At 41.9% G+C, this 19,966-nt stretch overlaps 3 protein-coding genes across 4 annotated transcripts in view; 2 read left to right on the top strand and 1 right to left on the bottom strand.

Moving 5' to 3' along the window:
* PPHLN1 (periphilin 1) overlaps positions 1-1,159 on the bottom strand; it is a 74,773-nt gene extending 73,614 nt beyond the window's left edge. Inside the window, exon 1 of one of the 2 annotated variants that reach the window (XM_064142199.1) lies at positions 1,048-1,159. The gene's annotated coding sequence lies outside the window, so the exon portion shown is untranslated. The remainder of the gene's footprint in view (positions 1-1,047) is intronic. The other variant, XM_064142198.1, reaches the window with a different exon arrangement.
* A 44-nt stretch (positions 1,160-1,203) lies between these two features.
* On the top strand, positions 1,204-13,753 carry ZCRB1 (zinc finger CCHC-type and RNA binding motif containing 1). The gene is made up of 8 exons (XM_064142202.1): positions 1,204-1,350; positions 6,061-6,148; positions 6,298-6,326; positions 9,552-9,663; positions 9,752-9,859; positions 11,740-11,846; positions 11,946-12,021; positions 13,139-13,753. The coding sequence occupies exons 2-8, from the start codon at positions 6,065-6,067 to the stop codon at positions 13,268-13,270; spliced, it is 648 nt and encodes a 215-aa protein (XP_063998272.1). The 5' UTR covers positions 1,204-1,350; positions 6,061-6,064; the 3' UTR covers positions 13,271-13,753.
* YAF2 (YY1 associated factor 2) overlaps positions 6,311-19,966 on the top strand; it is a 73,251-nt gene continuing 59,595 nt past the window's right edge. Inside the window, exon 1 of the mRNA XM_064142200.1 lies at positions 6,311-6,326. The gene's annotated coding sequence lies outside the window, so the exon portion shown is untranslated. The remainder of the gene's footprint in view (positions 6,327-19,966) is intronic.

Raw genomic sequence — 19,966 nt, 5'->3', positions numbered from 1 at the left:
AGTAGGTCGAGAGAAGTTGTCCTGCCCCTCCACTCTGCCCTGGCAAGGCTGCACCTGGAGTATCGTGTCCAGTTCTGTGCCCCCCAGTTCAAGAGGGACACAGAACTCTTTGAGAGAGTCCAGCACAGAGCCACACCAATGTTTATAAATATGTAAAGGGTCGAGGTCCTTTCCAGTCCCTGACATTCTGTGACTCTGATTCTCTACGAGTGCTTTAGTACTAGCAAAGGCTTTAAATACATTACAAGACACCCTATTGCTAAGCTAACCATAAAGACTTATTCTAGTACATCTAAGGAAATGAGCTAAGCGACACACTCATCTCTTGTTTCTCTCCCTAGAAACATAAGGATACAGACGCCTCACCAAGGTACCCACACAAGATGCCTCTCCGAAAGCGCTTCCAGCGGGATTTAAGGTCTCCAAACAGTCATTACTAGTTATTAAAGTCTAAAGCAACTCTCAAACAAAAACACAGATTAAACCGAAAAACAAAATCTTCTGCCATGCACAGTTTGTTTTTTTTTTAAGGGTTAAAAGGTAAAGTTTACAAAAATCATCCCCCGTGCCAACACCGCAGCCGCCTGCCCAGAAGACACTATCCTTCCCAGCCCTCCTGTCCCGCCGTTCCGCCCATCACAACCTCTGGGGAACCTGGGAAGGAAAGGACCCCCCTCGAGTTGGGCTCCCTACACCGCGGAGGAAGAGGAAGCCCAGCTCCAAAGGCCCCCAGGGGTGCTGTCTCCCAGCAGTGGCCTCAGGGATGTTACACCAAACACCCCACCGCATGCCCGCAGCGTCCCAGCACAGCGGGGCCCTGCCTGAGCCCCGCAACGCCGACCGCTTCACAGGGGAGCCAAAATGGCAAACCACCTCCGTAAGAGCCCGCTGGCCGACGCCGAGGACCACGCAATCGGATCTGACATGATGAAGTTACGACATTCACTCCGTGGAAAGAGAGGCAGCCAGACAACCGGCTGAGCATCAGCCCCCGCGGGCAGGGACAGCCTCCCGCTCCCCCAGCGCGGGCCTGCCCCCGCTGCTTACCCGCCGGCGGCTCTGGCACTCGCGGCACGGCAGAGGCGCTCCCCACAAGCGGGGCGCCTTCTTCAGCTGCTTCCGGCGCTCCCCCGACGCCACGGCCAACACCCGCCTTCCTTCCAGCCTCGCCGCCGCCTATTGGTAGGGGCCTGCGCTGCCCGCGGCTCGTCGGCGGAAGGGCGCCGCCGTGCAGGCCCGGTCGCGATGTGTGCCTGAGGTGTGTGTCGCGGCCTGCCGGCACTTTGGCGTCGTTCTGTGTCGCGTCGCACCATGGGCGCCCGCGCGGGCTGACGGGGCCCGCCGCCACGGGTAGGCCGCTGCGGAGCCGGGGGTGGGGGTCGGGAACCTTGAGGGGAGCAGCCGCGGGAGCAGGTGTCGTGAGGAGTCCGGGCCTTGGCCGGCGCCGCTGTGGTCCCGAACTGACGAGGGTACCGCGAGTTGTAGGAGCGTTTGTTTACGGCTGACGAAGCTGCTCGCTTCGTTTTAGTCTTTTGTGGGTTTGGCAGGGAATTTGTGTTCCGGGGAGATGAAAATTAAAGATATAAACGGGGATGATGACAAATAAAGAAGGCGTTAATATTGCAGAGATGTTTTTACGTTAATGGGAGTTGTGCTTAACTCCATGGAGATAATGGATTGGCTTTCAGCAGATGCTTTAAGTAGCCAGGTAATACCTTGAAGATCAGAGAAGACTCGTAAAAACATTTCGTTTCCCAGGTAACCACCAATAGAACAAGGGGACACAGCCTCAAGTTGTGCCGGGGTAGGTATAGGCTGGATGTTAGGAAGAAGTTCTTCACAGAGAGAGTGATTTCCCATTGGAATGGGCTGCCCAGGGAGGTGGTGGAGGCACCGTCCCTGGGGGTCTTCAAGAAAAGACTGGATGAGGCACTTAGTGCCATGGTCTAGTTGATTGGTTAGGGCAGGGTGCTAGGTTGGACTGGATGATCTTGGAGGTCTCTTCCAACCTGGTTGATTCTATGATTCTATGATTCTATAAAACATACGTATTTTGATGTGTTGAAGATACCTAGCACCGTATGGAAACCAGGTTGTGTACAACTCTGAACAAGTCACCAGCAAGTAGAAAGCTCAGATAGTTCTGAGAAGTTAGGGGGGATTATTTTTGTCAGCCTGTAATGTGATAATTTATAAAGCAGAGAGACTTGTCATCCATGAGGAACAGTGTCATTAAAATGTTAAGCTGTCAGATAGTTTTATGAAGTTAGGAAGTCTCTTCTGCACCTTGGCGGCAACAACCCCAAAGCAGCGCTACCGGCTGGGGACAGAGTGACTGGAAAGCAGCCAGGAGGAAAGGGACCTGGGGGTACTGGTAGATAGTAGGCTGAAGATGAGCCAGCAGTGTGCCCAGGTGGCCGAGAGAGCCAATGGCATCCTGGCCTGTATCAGGAACAGTGTGGCCAGTAGGACAAGGGAGGTTATTCTGCCCCTGTACTCAGCACTGGTCAGGCCACACCTTGAGTGCTGTGTCCAGTTCTGGACTCCTCAATTCAAGAGAGATGTTGAGGTGCTTGAACGTGTGCAGAGAAGGGCAACAAAGCTGGTGAGGGGCCTGGAACACAAACCCTATGAGGAGAGGCTGAGGGAGCTGGGGTTGTTTAGCCTGGAGAAGAGGAGGCTCAGAGGTGACCTCATTGCTGTCTACAACTACCTGAAGAGACATTGTAGCCAGGTGGGGGGTGGCCTCTTCTCCCAGGCAGCCAGCAATAGAAAAAGGGGACACAGTCTCAAGTTGTGTACGGGGGAAGTATAGGCTGGATGTTAGGAGGAAGTTCTTCCCAGAGAGAGTGATTTGCCATTGGAATGGGCTGCCCAGGGAGGTGGTGGAGGCACCGTCCCTGGAGGTGTTGAAGAAAAGACTGGATGAGGCACTTAGTGCTATGGTCTAGTAGACTGGCTAGGACTGGGTGATAGGTTGGACCAGATGATCTTGGAGGTCTCTTCCAACCTGGTTGATTCTGTGATTCTATGACGCCGAAGGTTGACGTCCTCTGAAATAAAAGGACTGAGTGTTGTAATGATGAGTTTCCAGATGAGATGTGTCTTGTCTGGAGTGTTAGCATAAAGCTAGAGTTTACATATTTTTAACCACACCACAACTTCCTGTCCCTGCAACCCACAGCTATACAAGGTCTAAGCAATAATCGTGATGCTTGTATGGCAAGGTTGGCATCCGTAAGTGAGGGGAGGCTACTGTTTATGTGGTCTTGGCTCTTGGTATGCCCACGGTGGCTTTCTGATGGATTACAAACAAACAAAAGAAGTCTAATGGATTGGTTAAGATTTATATGTCTTGTTAAGTTTTATTGGGGTGGGGAAAATTGTGACACCGCATTTATAGCAGATAGCCAGAAATTTGCATTTTAACATACTTTTTTAACATGCTTTTTTGAAAGATTAGTTTTGTTGGAAAATTATTTTTGAATGTTCTGCAGAAGAGAGTAAGGACAACAAGGCCTTTAACTAGATAGGCAGGTGGCTCAAATGTTGTGCAAACCTCTTAGTGTATGTGTTGACTTGTGATGTCTATAAACTGTCCCAGTGAGTCCTTAGTATTTAGTAGAGGAAGTCCTCCTGTAGATCTGGGCATGTACTCTTTTTCTGGAGTGGTAAATTTGAGCCTCTGCTGTCTTGAACCCAAGCATGTGATGGTCTTACAGTTACTGTACTTCCTCTTCTAATAAAACTCTGTCTGGCAAGTCAGGCAGTAGAAGTAAGAAATCTTGTCACAATAGTCCTAAACAGTATCAGTTGCTAAGAATACTTGGGCAGTTGGAGAAGCGAGACTACTTCACTTAAATTTGTCCAAGGAACTGGACACAAAGCTCACCCTTAGCTGTCTGGTAGCCAGTGCTCCAGGGTGCACTGTTTCAGCTCCTGGAAAAAGTGTGCAGCTGAAAATGACAGTTCTGTAGCTTGCAGTCATAAGTAATTTCCTTTTGGCTGAGCTGTTAGATCTGTAGTAACCTTCATGTGGTGTATCGCCTTCTCCTTGGGGGTTTGCATTGCGGTGTTGCAGAATATGCAAGCTGACTGCTCTCCAGTCACACCACGCTCACTGTTCATTAGTGCAGGGCTTCCTTGGTCTCCTGTTGGGTGTACTGGCTTCTCACCTCTTGTAAGCAGACTTGAAGTGCTGTCTACAGCCATGTGAGGTTCACTCTGCTGTTTGCTCCTCCACTGTTGTGATGTATTAGTGAGCATCGGCCACGTACTGTAACGCGGTGTTAAGGTAGTTTCCACCAAATTCTATGTATCCATTGTACATCTGGATAAATGCACTTTATTTGCCTGGCATGTTGCCAAGTCATTCTGGTTAGGCTTGTCAAGGATACTAATGCCAAGCGGCAAGGAATCTGGGATAATGAATCCCGTCTGCGTAACACCAGATGCAGTGTGTGGCTTTCATTGCAAATTTATTCTGTTCTCATTTGCTTAACCTTTATGTTGCCATTTCTGCTCACGCCAAAAATCAGTCTCTGAACACGAAAAATCTCAAAATTCAGTCTCTTGGAAACTGCCACTCAAATGAATTGTGATATAATAAGCATGCCAGGAAAGAGGCAAAACACTTGGATAGTCAGTGACTATGGGGAATATTTGGTCTTCAGATGACTGAGTCAGGAAATGCCAGAAAATGAACCACAGCCAGATTAGCTACTTTGTTGGCACTTGGCCATGCAACCTGCTCAGATTCACTACCCAAACAGTCCCTAAGAAACTGTGTACTACAACAGATGTTGATGTTTAATACTTCAGTTTGTTTTATCCTGTCATCAGCTTTTGTCTGCGTTTTTAAAAGAAGCTGATCTTGCCTAAGAAATGTCTTGATTCTCAGTTGGAAATCAGGCAGAGGTACCAAAGACAGGAATGAGGCACAGGAGGAGTAGTAATTGGACTAAGGAAGTAGTAATTGGATTGTGTGAGGAATGCTTTTGCTGTGCCTTCTCATAAGGGCTGTGCTTTACTTTGGTCTTAAATTTCATTCGCTCAGCTCTTGGACTGAGCCATGGCTACAGAGCGGATCAAAGGGAAGAAGTGTTTTGCACAGACTTTTAACACCACTTCAAATTTTGGGAGATGTCCAAACATGAGGAAGAACACAGGCTGTTCTTTTTCAAATCAGATCAGTTACTTTTCACCTAGTATTAGATGATGTGTATGCAGTTACAAGTATGTTTCGACTGATTTATTGTTTCCAGACATACTTAGTTGTAAGAACTCAAAGAAGACTGGAAATGAAAATGGTTTTGAGATTTCTCTGGTTCTTGCCATTATACAGCTGCTTAATCAGGAAAAGGAGGAGGGGGGAGTGCTATGTGTCTAAGGGAGATAACTGCCCATGACCACCTCTGAATGCTTGCAGTTCCATAGTGGTGTAGAAGCCTGAGCAATAGATACAGGAGGAAATGCTTACTGCTTTGGCATCTCAGATACACTGTAAAGTCAGTGTATTCTGTTGCGCCCTCCACAATAAGTAGGACTTTGCTTTCGGGAAGCTTTTTTTTTTTTTTACTTTAACAAATTGTGATTTACTCTGTTTTGGATGCATCTGAACTGAAATTTGTATAAAGAATCAGATCATGCAGGTACTTAGAACAAAGGTCAGTAACTTAAAATATAGAACATAATGCTTAATAAAGGGGCATTGTTTCCCTCTGGACCTAAATCTTTCCTTACTGCACAAATCAGCGGAGGTTTATTTTAAGTATACTAACGTAGGTCCATATTTTCATGGCTTACAGACAGACTTGCATACAGCAAAAATATGCTTTGAATCTAGGGAAGAAGAAAAGGAATGTATATCTTCCATAGCACATGAAGACAAACACAAATTTCATGTAAGATGATGAATCAGAAATGAAAGCTATGCTTTCCTGCAACTTTATCCTGGCTGTCTGGGCTGGATTTGAAAAACAACAAAAAGTCTTGCAACTGTTTTTTAATTGATTTCTGTTTAAATACAACTTAACTCTTCTCTCTTTTCTCTTCCATCAGAAAAATGAGTGGTGGGTTGGCACCAAGCAAAAGCACAGTGTATGTGTCCAATTTACCCTTTGCTTTGACAAACAACGACCTGTACAGGGTGAGTTTTTAAGAGATGCTTTGTTCAGACTAAACTTGTTGACAACAATTTTGAGTGTAAATAGAAAAAAAATCTTAGAAGTTTGTTGTGATATTACTAAGGAAATGTAATTTTCTATTGTTAAGTCTTTATTTTGTTTAATATTTCAGATCTTTTCCAAGTATGGGAAGGTTGTCAAGTAAGTAACCTGATACAGCCTGCTGTTTTTGTAGCTTTCATTTTAAATATTTATGTCTTTGCTTCACTTGAAGGTCTTGTGCTTTTTATAATTTAAGTAGGAAATGTATTGAAGTCCTGTTAATTTTTAATAAAGGATAAATTTAACAACTGAAAGTTCTTTCAGAAATAACACAAAAAATAAGAACATTTGTGTTGGGGACAGGCTTCGCTAACCACTCCTTAAGAGCAAGTACAATGTTGTTGTATGCAAATGGTCTTTTCTCTGAAATAGTTGCAACAGCATTCCTTTAACAAAATTGTTTTAGTGAGTGTTGCTCCCCTTCCCCTGAACATTGCTTGGGACACAAGTGAGTGAGTTTGAAAGTGGGAACTTCTGCTTGGGTGAACTGGATGTCACGATTCACACAAATAGTTCCCACAATTGCAATGCATAATTCCTCCATTTGTGCTTCTCAAGGGACTCATGACTCTTTAGTGTTAAATTTACGATTAGATATAAGGATGCATAGTAATAGCTTTTAACATGTTGGATATTCATGAACAATATCTGTGAACGCCTGCCTCTATGGTAGAATGATAGAAATAAATGCTACAGTAAGGAACTTCATGCTTTGTTTATTTTTTAAAAGATTCTGAGTAATAACACTCAAGACTTCAGGTTTTTAACCCTACACCAGCAAATATCTACTCTAACATGTAGCTGCTGTAATAATCTGAGATACATAAATGCAAGGTTTTCTAGGTCTCAGGAAAGTGTTCCAGGTGACAAATGGCAGAAAAATCCCACTGCAAGTTAAAAAAAACTTATTTCTTTTTAAATTGACTGAGATGAAAACCCTTTTGTAGGGCTCAGGTAGACATGCAGTGATCAGTACAACAAGACGTCTAGGATTTCTATTGTTTCCAGAATGGGGTGTCTGACTTGTTTTAGTTTGTTGTAGTAACAACCTTTAACCATGTGCTTATTCATTGAGGTGGTGCTTCTCTGCTTTCATTTGGTAATATACCTATATTAATGTTTGGAAGTAGGGTCTTCTTATTGTCTTGGGTTTTGAACTTGTATGATAGGAGGATAAGAATTGTTTAAAATACTGGCTGTATGATGTGTCGCTTATTTCAAAGGTGTCATAGTAGCATTCTTTTCCCCTCTTTTTTAATAGTTTCTAGCTTCTTTTTTTCTGTAATAGGTAACAGAAATAGTCTTCTCAGATGCCTATGAAGAATTGCTGTACTGCATCCTATTTGAAAGTGCCTAATTTAGAATATGCAATTTTATCTGTAGTGTTAGCTATTTTGAAAAAATTTCACTTGCTGATACCTACTGTTTCCTGATGTTTTACTTAGTCCCTTCCAGAAGTTAAAACAATGCAAAGAAAATCACAGAATACCATGTGTAAAATACTGTCATCGTATTATTTTGTTTACTTTTTTTGTATATAGCAAAATTTGTTTCCTTTTCACCTCTTTGCAAGCTGACTTGACTATAAACAGTGTAGATATAGGGGGTTCTACTGCTGTTCTCATTTCGCTGTGAAACTGAGATTAACAAGGATCAGTTTTCCTATTGGCAACTAGTTACACATTCCCAAGAAAAATCTCTTCAAATATTAGCTTGATTTCTGTAGAGTTTTTGTTCAGGGACTTTGAAACAGTTTGCAGAGAGCTTTCCAATGCCATCTAGGTCAGCTTGAACTTAATTAAATAAGCTTTAAGAGACTATTTTCTGAAGTGTGTCTTTACTCAATAAATCATGCTAGCTTTTCTTCTGTATTGCATTTCTTACCCCAGTATATCCTGATTATTGTTATTTCAACTCGATTTGTTCAGTGAAAAAATAAACTTCCCAGGGCTCAAAAAAATTGCTGACTTTTAAACTATTTGTACCACTTATTTCTTTCACTGCTTGTGTTATTAACTGGTACATGAAGTGTTCCAGTGAGAAGCCTGACCCAGTCCTATTAGAGTTCCATTGGAGCTCTTGAAAAAGTAACTTGGAATAAGAATAGAATAGTTTTTCAGTCAGTTTTATTGAAACTTCAACTCAGTACTTTCCACTGGAGACATCCTTGTCCAAGGGGCTTTGGTAAAATAATATTCTAAGCTTTATATTTCCTTGCATGTATTTGGAGGGAAATGGAGCTTTCTTTACTAGGCTTTTATTTCACACTCTTCTTACTATGGAGATCATCTACTACTTATACAGGTTCTCTGATAGGCCTTGTTGGAGGCTTCTTGGAGTCTCCTCTGGAGACTTTCAAAACCCACCGGGATGCATTCATGTGTGTGCTACCCTAGGTGATCCTGCTTTGGCAGAAGGGTTGAACTTGATGATCTCTGGAGCCTCTTCTGACCTCTAATATTCTGTGATTCTGCATTGAAGCAGGGTTTGTGTGTTGGGTTTTATTTTAAAGTGTCATATTACCTCTTAGAATTTTGGTTCACCTTATGGCTGAACCTTTAGCTAGCTGTGGAGGACACAGGGAGAATTTATTCCTGAGCTTTCATGAGTTGTTTTTATTTTCATATGCAGACTGGCATCCTGTTTCCCACTGTTTTGAGTTTATTGGGCTAAACACAATTCATGTTAAAACTGAAAGAATTAATGTTGTGTGAGTTCTTCCCTTCACCTCACATTACTCTTTTACATTATTTGTTGGTTTTTGTTCTGAATCTAAATCTATCTTGAATTGGGGCTGTTGCTTTCAGTTTTAGACTCAGGTAAAATAACTCCTACATGGTGACCTGCTTAGATTCCATTTAGAGATATTTATAGAACAGTACTGCACATGCACACTGTTTTCTATCAAGAATCTGTTCAGTTGGTTCATCCTACACAAACAATGTTTCAGTTTGGATACAGTTCAGTACACTGTATTTTTTTCAGCAACAATAGCAATGGTCAAAATTATTCCTGAATTTCATTTCACCTCAAGTTTGCTCCAATTAGGTTGTTTGCAAAAGAGAAAGGTATGTTCTCTGTTCTTCAAGTAATCCAGGGGAGTAAAGAATGATACTGGATGCAGAAGGACACCATATACTTTTCTTGAATCATCTCCACTTTCCCATAAGCATGTGGCCACATTAGCTATCCCTCTGAATTTCTCTTTAGTGAGCTTTAAATGCACTTTCCTTTCTGCACTATAACAAAGCTCTGATTCCACTGACACCTCTGAGGGAAAAATGCCTCTTCTAGTGTATCAATAATGTGGTTGTACATTTTCAGAGTTACTATTATGAAAGACAAAGACACCAGGAAGAGCAAAGGAGTCGCCTTTATTTTGTTTTTGGACAAAGAATCTGCACAAAACTGTTCTCGGGCACTCAATAACAAACAGGTAAATTGTGGGAAGTTGTTATGGTGAGAAGGTTGGGTTTACAGTCCCAAAATACTTAACCTTTTTTTTTTTCCATAATTTGCTGTAGCTGTTTGGAAGAGTAATAAAAGCAAGTATTGCCATTGATAATGGAAGAGCAGCAGAATTCATTCGCAGGCGTAACTACTTTGATAAATCTAAGTGTTATGAATGTGGGGTGAGTAAAACCAGTAATTAACTTACATATTCTATCTTTTAACTACATCAAGGCTTACACAAATCATAGAATCAGCCAGGTTGGAAGACCCGTCCAAGAATGTCCAGTCAAACCTAGCACCCAGCCCTAGCCAGTCAACTAGACCATGGCACTAAGTGCTTCATCCAGGCTTTTCTTGAGCACCTCCAGGGGCGGTGACTCCACCTCCCTGGGCAGCCCATTCATTCCAATGCCAATCACTCTCCCTGGGAAGAACTTCCTCCTAACATCCAGCCTATACTCCCTGGGCACAACTTGAGACTGTGTCCCCTTGTTCTATTGCTGGCTGCCTGGGAGAAGAGACCAACCCCCACCTGGCTGCAATCTCCCATCAGGTAGTTGTAGACAGCAATGAGGTCACCCCCTGAGCCTCCTCTTCTGCAGGGTAAACGACCCCAGCTCCCTCAGCCTCTCCCCATAGGGTTTGTGTTCCAGGCCTTTCACCAGCATTGTCGTCCTTCTCTGGACACGTTCCAGCACCTCAACATCTCTCTTGAATTGAGGGGCCCAGAACTGGACACAGTACTCAAGGTGTGGCCTAATCAGTGCTGAGTACAGGGAAAGACTAACCTCCCTTGTCCTAGCCACGCTATTCCTGATACAGGCCAGGTTGCCATTGGCTCTCTTGGCCACCTGGGCTTAACCTCAGATGGCAACTAAGCACCACACAGCCACTACCTCACTCCTCCTTCAGCAGGATGGAGGGCAGAGAATTGGAAGAGTGAAAGTGAGAAAACTTGCAAGTTGAGATACAAACAGTTAAATAATTGAAATGTAGTAATTATATAAACTGTAATGAAAAGTAAAATGTCAGAGGAATAAGCCTTAAGACAGACAGGTGGAACAGATGAGAATAATTGCTCACCACCAACTGACCAATACCCAGACAATCTTTGAGCAACAGCCTCTGCTCCAGCCTTCCCTTCACCTTCATATGCTGAGTATGATGTCATATGGTACAGAATACCCCTTTCATAAGTTGAGGTCAACCTTCTTGGCTGTGTTTCCCCCCCCCAAATTTTTGTGCACCTCCAGCCTACTTGCTGGTGGAGTATGAGGATCAGAAAAGGCCTTGACTCTGTGTACGCACTGCTCAGCAATAAATAAAACATTTAACTGTTAACACTTGTTTTCAGCACAGATGCAAAAACAGCCCCATGCCAGTGCTACAAAGGAAATTAACTCTAAACCCAGCCAAAACCAGCACAGTCTCCTGGCTTATTTCTTCAGTTTGACCATAACTAATTGTGCCTGTGCTGTTAATTTTATTTTTTCCCCTGTTGATATTACCAACTTGCATAATAGTTGTACCATTTCCAAGAACCTAGTTTTGGCTTCCAAATACCTGTTTTTTGCTGTATCATTGGAAATTCATTATACAGTTGGCAGTAAAATAAATACTGGAAACAACTTTTTTTAATGCAGGTGTGGTTTTTAGGCAATGCTTTTCCTGAAGATATTGACGTGGGAGATTGATACTTGGATAGCAAAAATGTTTGACTCGTCCCTTTTTCTTAAACTGTTCATGCTGAAGTTAGTATCTTCTCTTGAGCATAAGCCCTACCATAGTGTATTCAGCTATTTCAGCAGCCAAAGAAAATATACTTTGCTCATAGCTTTTTCTCAGTTTGCAGTCAAATGTGCATATCACCACCAATCTCTACATTTCCATGGCAAGTTCAGAGAAGAGTTTGTCTTCTCTGTGCTAATTCAGCATTCCATTTATCTTACTAATTACTTCCATTTTTTCCCCTGTGAACTGTCTTACATTAGCTTTCTTTGTGTTATGTTTTAACATATAGTTAATGCTTTCTGTTAAGCAATGTTTCTTTCTCTCCAAGGAAGCAGGTCACTTAAGTTACGCTTGTCCTAAAAATATGCTAGGAGAGCGAGAGCCACCAAAAAAAAAGGAGAAGAAAAAGAAAAAGAAAATAGCTGAGCCAGAAGTGTATGTGTAATTACTTACCTCTTACTACTTTTAAGAAGCTTTTTCATACTGGCCACTTAAAATAAAGCAATGTATTTTTTTTCTCTCTGCACAATGAAGTGAGGAGGAGGAAGAGAGCGACGAGGAAGGAGAAGACCCTGCTCTAGATAGCCTCAGCCAAGCCATAGCTTTTCAGGTACAAACTGGAAGCATTGCATGTTTATTTATCATTATTTAAATGCAACTTCTTTTCATGGTTTGTTTTTATTGGTTGTGTTTTTACTGTTTCACTATTGCCACGTTTGCTCATTGCAGTTTATTTCCTTCAAGCTCCTTTTGCACTCTATTTTTCTGACATCTCTGCTGTGATGATCCATTAGTGTTTCTGTTCACAAACTGCTCTTTCCTCTCTTAATTGAGCTGCCAGCTACCTCCTATGCCCTCATTTTAGAATAACCTTGAACAGTATCTATTTCTGAAGCACTTCTGTTGCCTAAGATAGTCCATAACAGGCCTCTCTAGACATACCTAATGCATTTTTTGTTATGTAGATAAGATACTCTGACAGCTGTACTACTTTATTCTTTAATACTTCTTTACAGGCTTTTGTTTCAGTACACAGACCAAGCCTGACCTCTTGTTCATATTTCTTGCCTCCCTAGTCCACAGCTGTTCCTCCTGTGCCCCTGTTCCCCCACAAAAAAACCTTGAGAGATTTTAAGATAGTTTTGTTCTGGATACAAATGTAATGAATGCAACACCTTGACATGAAGTAGTTAAAAAAATGCAAATATGTACAATTATCTCCTATCTCCTCTGAAAATTCCACAACTGGAAGTAAAACCTTTCCATTTCTCTTGCCATCTAAAGACTTGAACTGAGATAGCTTATTTCCCAGTAAAAATGAGAATCATCTATTTAAACTTTTAGTTGAATAGCCTTTAACCCTTTCCCCGAATGGCCGTAAAAGACAACAGACAGAAGAATTGTTAGCAGAGCAAAGCTGATTCAGTAATGTCAATTTGAAGTGCAGTCCATTCTTTTCTTCAGATCTCAGCTACTCTGTCATTCTCTAAGTTTGTCATGGGGGAAAGTTTGTACAGGCCTGCACTGCTGCTGAAGACTGAACATTGGAGTGTGAGAAATATTTTCAGAAGTGTTGTCTAGTGCATTCATCATACAGTTTATCTGGAAACTGAGATAAACCTTTTAAATTCTTCCATATTAAATAATTCAATGCATATTTAGCATTACGATTTGTAATGCATCTTAATTTTTCTTAATCCTAGCTAATACTACTTCTTTCATTGTAGCAAGCCAAAATTGAGGAAGAACAACAAAGATGGACCCAGACTGCAGGAGAATCCTCAATTTCAGATGATTCAAAGCGTCCACGGATTAAGAAAAGTGCTTATTTCAGTGATGAGGAAGAACTTAGTGATTGACATAATACTGATGTATATGCATATATAATTTATATAGTGTACATTTTGTAAAGTGCTTCAAAGTTATTTGAAATACAGATTTGTCTTGGTGCAAAGACATTTAGAAATTGTGTTGTGGTTCTACTCTGTCCCTCAAACCTTCAGTATTTTGATATCTCTCTCAAAACTTCTTTCAAGGCAGCTTCTTAAGAAAATTATGTATTTCTACACTTGAACTCAGAGAAATGTCTGTGAGTGAAATATTTCATGAGAGAGTTTCCCTAGTTTCTTTTCTTAAGTGGAGTTTCTCTTGGGATCACTGTTAGCATCGCTTAGCTTTATATATCTGTTTCCTGCCTGCTTGGAAGCATCATCTTAGTAGTTCTTTAGTAGCATAGGAATCTTTTCACTGGTTCTTCTACATAAGGTTGATTTTCAACCTTAAACATTATACTTGTATTTTTAAGTCTTCATACAGCAATATAATAAATTCCTGTCACATCAGCTTGCTTTCTGAAATCATCTGTTTTCCAAAAAGATATTAAGGTGTTGATCTTCTATCTTACAGTTTTAGTAACTGGCTGTGCATCTCAGTATTGTATAGCCTGCATACAATATAAGCTTCATAGAACTTTCAAGTTAAAAGTGTTTCAAGACTTAACTAATTACTACATCAGAGTGTTTTTAAGACTTAAAGTTCTCTTCCTCTTGCTCTAAAACCAGAAGTGTACGTGTTTTAATATTCTCCAGTCTGATACTGCAAGTCTCTTACTGTGATAAGAGTTTATACTGCAGTGTCTCCTGACTGCAGTTTGAGTGCCTGAGAGCAAAATTATGGTTAGGCACAGGGTTCTAAATATATTTGTAGCTAACATGAATCACAGTCCTGTGTTCTTGTGCATCCAAACCTGCTAGCAAAATCGGAAATGCACAGTTTCCTACATGCTTGAAAGTCACCTTTCTTGTATACTTGGAACTGTCATGGTCTCTAAGCAGTGTGTTGGCACCTGCCTTGAACCTGAAGCTGTTCAGAGCTTTTAAATAGGGTCTTCATCCATAAATCTCTGCAGGGTCCTCAGTGATGAGATTACATGCCTCATGGGAACATTAGGACAACAGTGGTCACTCCCAGAACCACAGGCATATGGTGATAACCCTCTTGTATCAGCCACTTCGTGTAGTCAAACTTTAATCTTCATGAGGCAGAGTAAGAAATGTGCTTACACTGTCTTACTTGGAAAAAAGAGACCAACTGGTCTCCTGGTTTCAGCTCTTCCTGTTGCTTATCAGCATTTGGTTTTCTTACACAACTAGATGATGTAAATCCTAATACAGCACTACATTTTTGTAATTTTTACCAATTTCCATTCAGATATGCAACTGGGTACAAAGCAAGGACACACACCACCCTTCTAAGTCAATGTAAAGCAGCCACATTCAGAAGGTTGTTCTTGGGTCTTCTGTTCCTACTTTCACCAGAACTCAGAAATTAAAAATAAGGTAATCAAGTAAAAGATTTTTCTGTGCAAACTACTGAAGATGCTGAATGGAGAGAAATACTGAGATATAAAGATAGAAAGGCCAGTAATGCAAAGAATGTTATAAAGACTTAGTTCACAACTTTCTGATGAAAATAACATGAACTAAATCTGAAACTTCATTGACTGAATTTTGGCAATATTTCTGGGTACTGAATAGATAGCCAAGTGCTAAAGTGCCACCAGTTACAAGTTAGTGTTAATAAATGCAAACCACTACATCACATTAGGAGTTCTAAAGTCTATTAAGGAGGAGAATCCTGCTTTCAGCATGCTTCTCTGCAAGTGCAAGGTTAGGATTCAGTAGAACAACAAAAACTAACAACCACAACTAATTACTGGGGCACAACTCGTGGTTTGAGCCACATCATACATGTCCCTGCACTGCTGAGAGTAATACTGGCTGGAGAGTGTAATACTTATATGTTGTAGTCAGAGGGAGGGGTAGGGCTGGGCTTTCTTCAATTTTATTTCGGGCAGTTGCATTTGCAGTTGTCCTGTACAGTGTTCTGGCCAGGTATTTTGATTTGTCTGTGTTGCTTTTTTTTCCTTCCCTTTTCCCCTGTCTCTTTTGGTGTAATGTGATATCTGATATTTCCTCTGCAGTACAGCAGTAAGTCATTTCATGTAATTCAACTAAGAACTACCCACTCTTCCTTTTAATCTCCCACCAGTGGGAGAGGGGAGGGAACAGTAATCAGATTAACACCATGCCTTAACCCCTGACAAAAAAACAAACAAAAATATTAGAGAAGACCTCATTGCCCTCTACAACTACCTCAAAGGAGGGTGAAGTGAGATGGAGGTCAATCTCTTCTTGCATGCAACTAGTGGACAGGACAAGATAAAATAGACTCAAGTTGTGCTAAAGGAGGTTCAGATTAGATATTAGGAAAAACTTCTTCACAGAAAGGGTTATGAAGCATTGGAATGGGCTGTCCAGGGAGCTGGAGTCATCACCATCTCTGACAGTATTTAAGACATGGATGTGGTTTAGTGGTAGCTTAGTAGTGGGATTGTGAACTCTAGGTGAATGGTTAGCCTTGATGATTTCAAAGATCTGTTCCAATCTTAACAGTTCTATGATTATGCCATTACTTAGAACTGAGGTTTGTTACCTTCTCCAGTACCACATCGAATGCTATTCTTGAAAAGCAAAACCAAAATGTGACAGAGGACCAGGTTAACACTGGCCATGGCTTTGATTTGAGAATGTTTGAAAGGTTATAAGAACTGAAAGTTCAATGAAGTTATTGGGTAGCAAGTTTCAAATTTGCTTTTTGTTACACAGTGTAATGTAGTAGTGGAACTTCCTGCTAGGACACTTTGGGGTTTTTTTGTTTGTTTTGGAGGGTCATAGGGTCAAGAGGATTATACTTACATGTGGAATGTGATGTTTATAAAAACTATTTTAAATACATTTTCTATTCAGAAATATCCTAAATTACTGGCTACCTCTTAACTGTAAAATATACAGAGACAGTAACAGTTGAGGAATGTTTTATTCTTAGATGCTTCACTGTTTCACATTTGCTACTGGTGTCTTATCAGAAAGAATGAAAACAAAAATGACCTTTGTTCTGACCTAATACAATACTCTTTCAGTTGTTCTAGAAGCTGAAGCATGTTGATGTATCTTGCTTCTCTGCTGCTTCTATCTCACTGCTTTCCCCATAGGATTTGCTTTTGTCAGCATGAAGCAGTAGCTCAGTCCAGACTATTACAACTGGCCCAGTGATGTTTCTCCTTGCTCTTTTGTTGCAAGCATAATGTTAGTAGTGGCAGGTGATATAAGAAAAGAAACAGGTAAAAACAAGCCTGCTTCTGTGCTAAATTGGCATCTAACATTCCTTACCTTAATCTTCCTCTAACAGTTTTCTTAACTCTGTTTGAACTTCTGTTGTTTAACAATGCTTACAGTTTTTGGCTGATAGTAAGGGTAACATCCCTGGAGGTGTTCAAGAAAAGACTGGATGAGGCACTTAGTGCCATGGTCTAGTTGACTGAATAGGGCTGGGTGCTAGGTTGGACTGGATGATCTTGGAGGTCTCTTCCAACCTGGTTGATTCTGTGGTAAAAAGCAAGCAGCTGGTGCCTAAAATAGATCCTAGAGGGACTTCTGAAAAATAGGATTTTTGCAGTTTGGCCTCCTGAATAATTTTAAGTTTCTGTTCTTTGTTGTCAAGATAATGAAGCATCTCTAAGTGAGAAATTCAGAGCACTAGCATTAGATAAACATTAAGTTAGATAGCATGAGTACTTGTTTTGCTTGCTTAAATCCACAGGTTTTGCCTGGAGCACCCCCTGATGCAGCTGTCTTGTTCTGGAAAAAGTCCAAAGCTTGTCAGCTAAGTCCCTTTTTGATCTTTAAATGCCAAGGAATCTCCTCCTGTTTGTACCTAACCTCACCTACTCCAAGCAGCATGGCTTCAGTTTCCATCTGAGTGTTGAGAAGCTAGATGGAGTGTTAGCTAGACTGCTAATTTAAATAGGGCCAGCAGGAAGCAGTTAGTTCTCTAAACGTAAGCAATAGTGTGGTGCTTTCATCAGAGTTCAGGATCTTCAAGCACCAGCTCAGGAAGCAGAAAACAGCTTTGGTGGCTCCATGGCTCTGCGCCAGATAAAGGAGGCCATAATGTTACCAAAAGATACAAGAGGGAAAAACGCCCTGTAGAACACCCAACCCTATTATCCTTAGAACAATCACAAGAGTTTCTAGATGAGGATTTTTTTTTGCTTGGGCTTTAGTACTTTGAGGGCCTAGCTTAGGCTAGCAAGCTGCATGCTAGCAGTGTATGTATCACAGCATCATCAGGGTTGGAAGAGACCTCACAGATCAAGTCCAACACTTTACATATACATATACTCTGACCATAGAGAAAATTAAGTGGCACTTTTGGAGTTTCTTTTAAATGACTCCAAGGACTTGGATCTCTCTGCAAGCATCCACTTACTAGATTTTTGTATTTGTAGTTTCAAAACAGCTTTCTGGGTCATGGGACTTCTTGTGTCTTGTAATGGCTGACCAAGCAGTGTCTCAAAAGATTACTTTTATCTGTCCTTGGGGAAGAAACAGTTGTGGAAGGGGGATAAGGATGATTAGCTTAACTGATTATAAGTGGTATTACTCACACTGTGCCTGTGCAGTACTTGTTTAATCGTGGCTATGAGACACTGGAGTAAATTCAGTTCATCTTTAGCAGGCTCCCACTATGTTTGTAGCCTATTCAGGTTGCTGCTTTCAGCAGAGCAATAGAAAGGACTATTTGTAGCTAAATGGGTGATGTCTGGAACAAATTGTAAACAATTTATCTTCGGTTGCTGGGTCACGGTGTTCTCCAGGATAGCCTTGTTTTCATGTGCAGAAATGACTTACCCTTACATGGGAAGGTGAGCTGTGCATGCTGTTTGCCCTGTACTGGTCAGGTACAATGTGGCCAGCAGGACTAGGGAAACATTTTTACAAGTAACCAGAATGAAAGGAGGCCCAGCCAGCACCCATGAGTGATGTTAGAGCAAGCATCAAGCCTATCCCTGCATAACCGGGGGGCCACCAGGCCCCCCGGCCTTTAGATCCCACTCCCATTCACCCAGTGTGCACCATGGGGACTCACCAGTGATGAGATCAGGAGGATCCCTCTGCCCAGTTGGGCAAGCTTAGGGCTTCTGCCTTTCCTGGGGCCAATTAAATAGGGCAGTGGGCAGGGAGGGCAAAGTGGTCCCACCTGGGGTGGGAGGAGACTGCAACAGAACCCAAGTGGTCCCACCTGGGGTGGGAGGAGACTGCAACAGACCCCAGGTGCTCTGGGATTTGGGAGAAAAAAAGGGAAAATGCAGGGTGGGGTGGGAAGGGGACAGATATGGTGGAAAGGAGGCATTATTGATGATATGCATGAGGGGATTGAGTCCATCATCAGTAGGTTTGCAGACAAAACCAAATTGGAAGCATGTGTAGATCTGTTAGAGGATAGGAGAGCTCTGCAGAGGGACCTGGACAGGCTGGATAGATGAGCACAGTCCAGTGCCATGAGTTTTAACAACTCTAAGTGCTGGTTTCTGCACTTTGGCCACAACAACGCCATGCAGTGCTACAGGCTGGGGACAGAGTGGCTGGAGAGCAGCCAGGCAGAGAGGGACTTGGGGGTACTGGTCGACAGGCGACTGAACGTGAGCCAGCAGTGTGCCCAGGTGGCCAAAAAAGCCAATGGCATCCTGGTCTGTATTAGGAACAGTGTGGCCAGCTGGACCAGAGGAGTCATTCTGCCCCTGTACTCAGTGCTGGTTAGACTACATTTTGAATACTGTGTCCAGTTCTGGGCCACTCAATCTAAGAAGGATTTTGAGGTACTTAACATGTCCAGAGAAGGGCAACAAGGATGGTGAGGTGGCTGGAGCACAAGCCTTATGAGGAGAGGCTGAGGGAGCTGGGGTTGTTTAGCCTGGAGAAGAGGAGGCTCGGAGGAGACCGTATTGCTCTCTACAACTACCTGAAGGGAGGTTGTAGCCAGGTGAGGTTGGTCTCTTTTCCCAGGCACCTAGTGACAGAACAAGAGAACAGAGTCTCAAGCTGCGCCAGGACAGGTGTTGAGTAATAGGTTGGACTTTACAATCTCAAAGGTAATTTCCAACGTGGTTAATTCTGTGATTCTTTCCTGTCACAAAATATTCAATTACTTAGAAAATCTAGATGGAGAACATGATGTGTAAAGTAGGATGCATTACATCCTGCTAGGAACATTTAGAAGTAACTGGTGTAGAGAGCTCTTCATTTCCACTTTTTATTCTATTTGACATCTGCAGTGTCAATAAGGTAATATTACAAAATCACAAAAACATTCAGGTTGGAAAAGATCCTCAGGATCACCAAATCCAACCACTAACCCTACTCTACAAGGTTCACCTCTAAACCGTATCCCGGAGCATCACATCTAGATGACCATCTCAATTCCATAAAAATAGTTCAAATTACAGTCTTCCAGATACATTGTCTTAAAATAATTGACATTGGACAATTGATGGGTTCTTTTTAGTATAGATTACAAAGCTGGTTTAGGTATCCTTAAGATGTTTATGCTAAACTACTTTGTTTATCTTGCACATCTTAACAGGATGAGGTTTTTTTTTCTGTAGCTGTTGGTGGCAATATTAAAAAATAACTCACAGTTCATTATGTAGAGAA

The sequence above is a fragment of the Pogoniulus pusillus genome, chromosome 4 (genome assembly GCF_015220805.1).
Source record: "Pogoniulus pusillus isolate bPogPus1 chromosome 4, bPogPus1.pri, whole genome shotgun sequence".
Taxonomy (NCBI): Eukaryota; Metazoa; Chordata; class Aves; order Piciformes; family Lybiidae; genus Pogoniulus; species Pogoniulus pusillus.
Note: the sequence above shows the minus strand (reverse complement) of the source record. Positions and strands in the feature narration are given on the sequence as shown.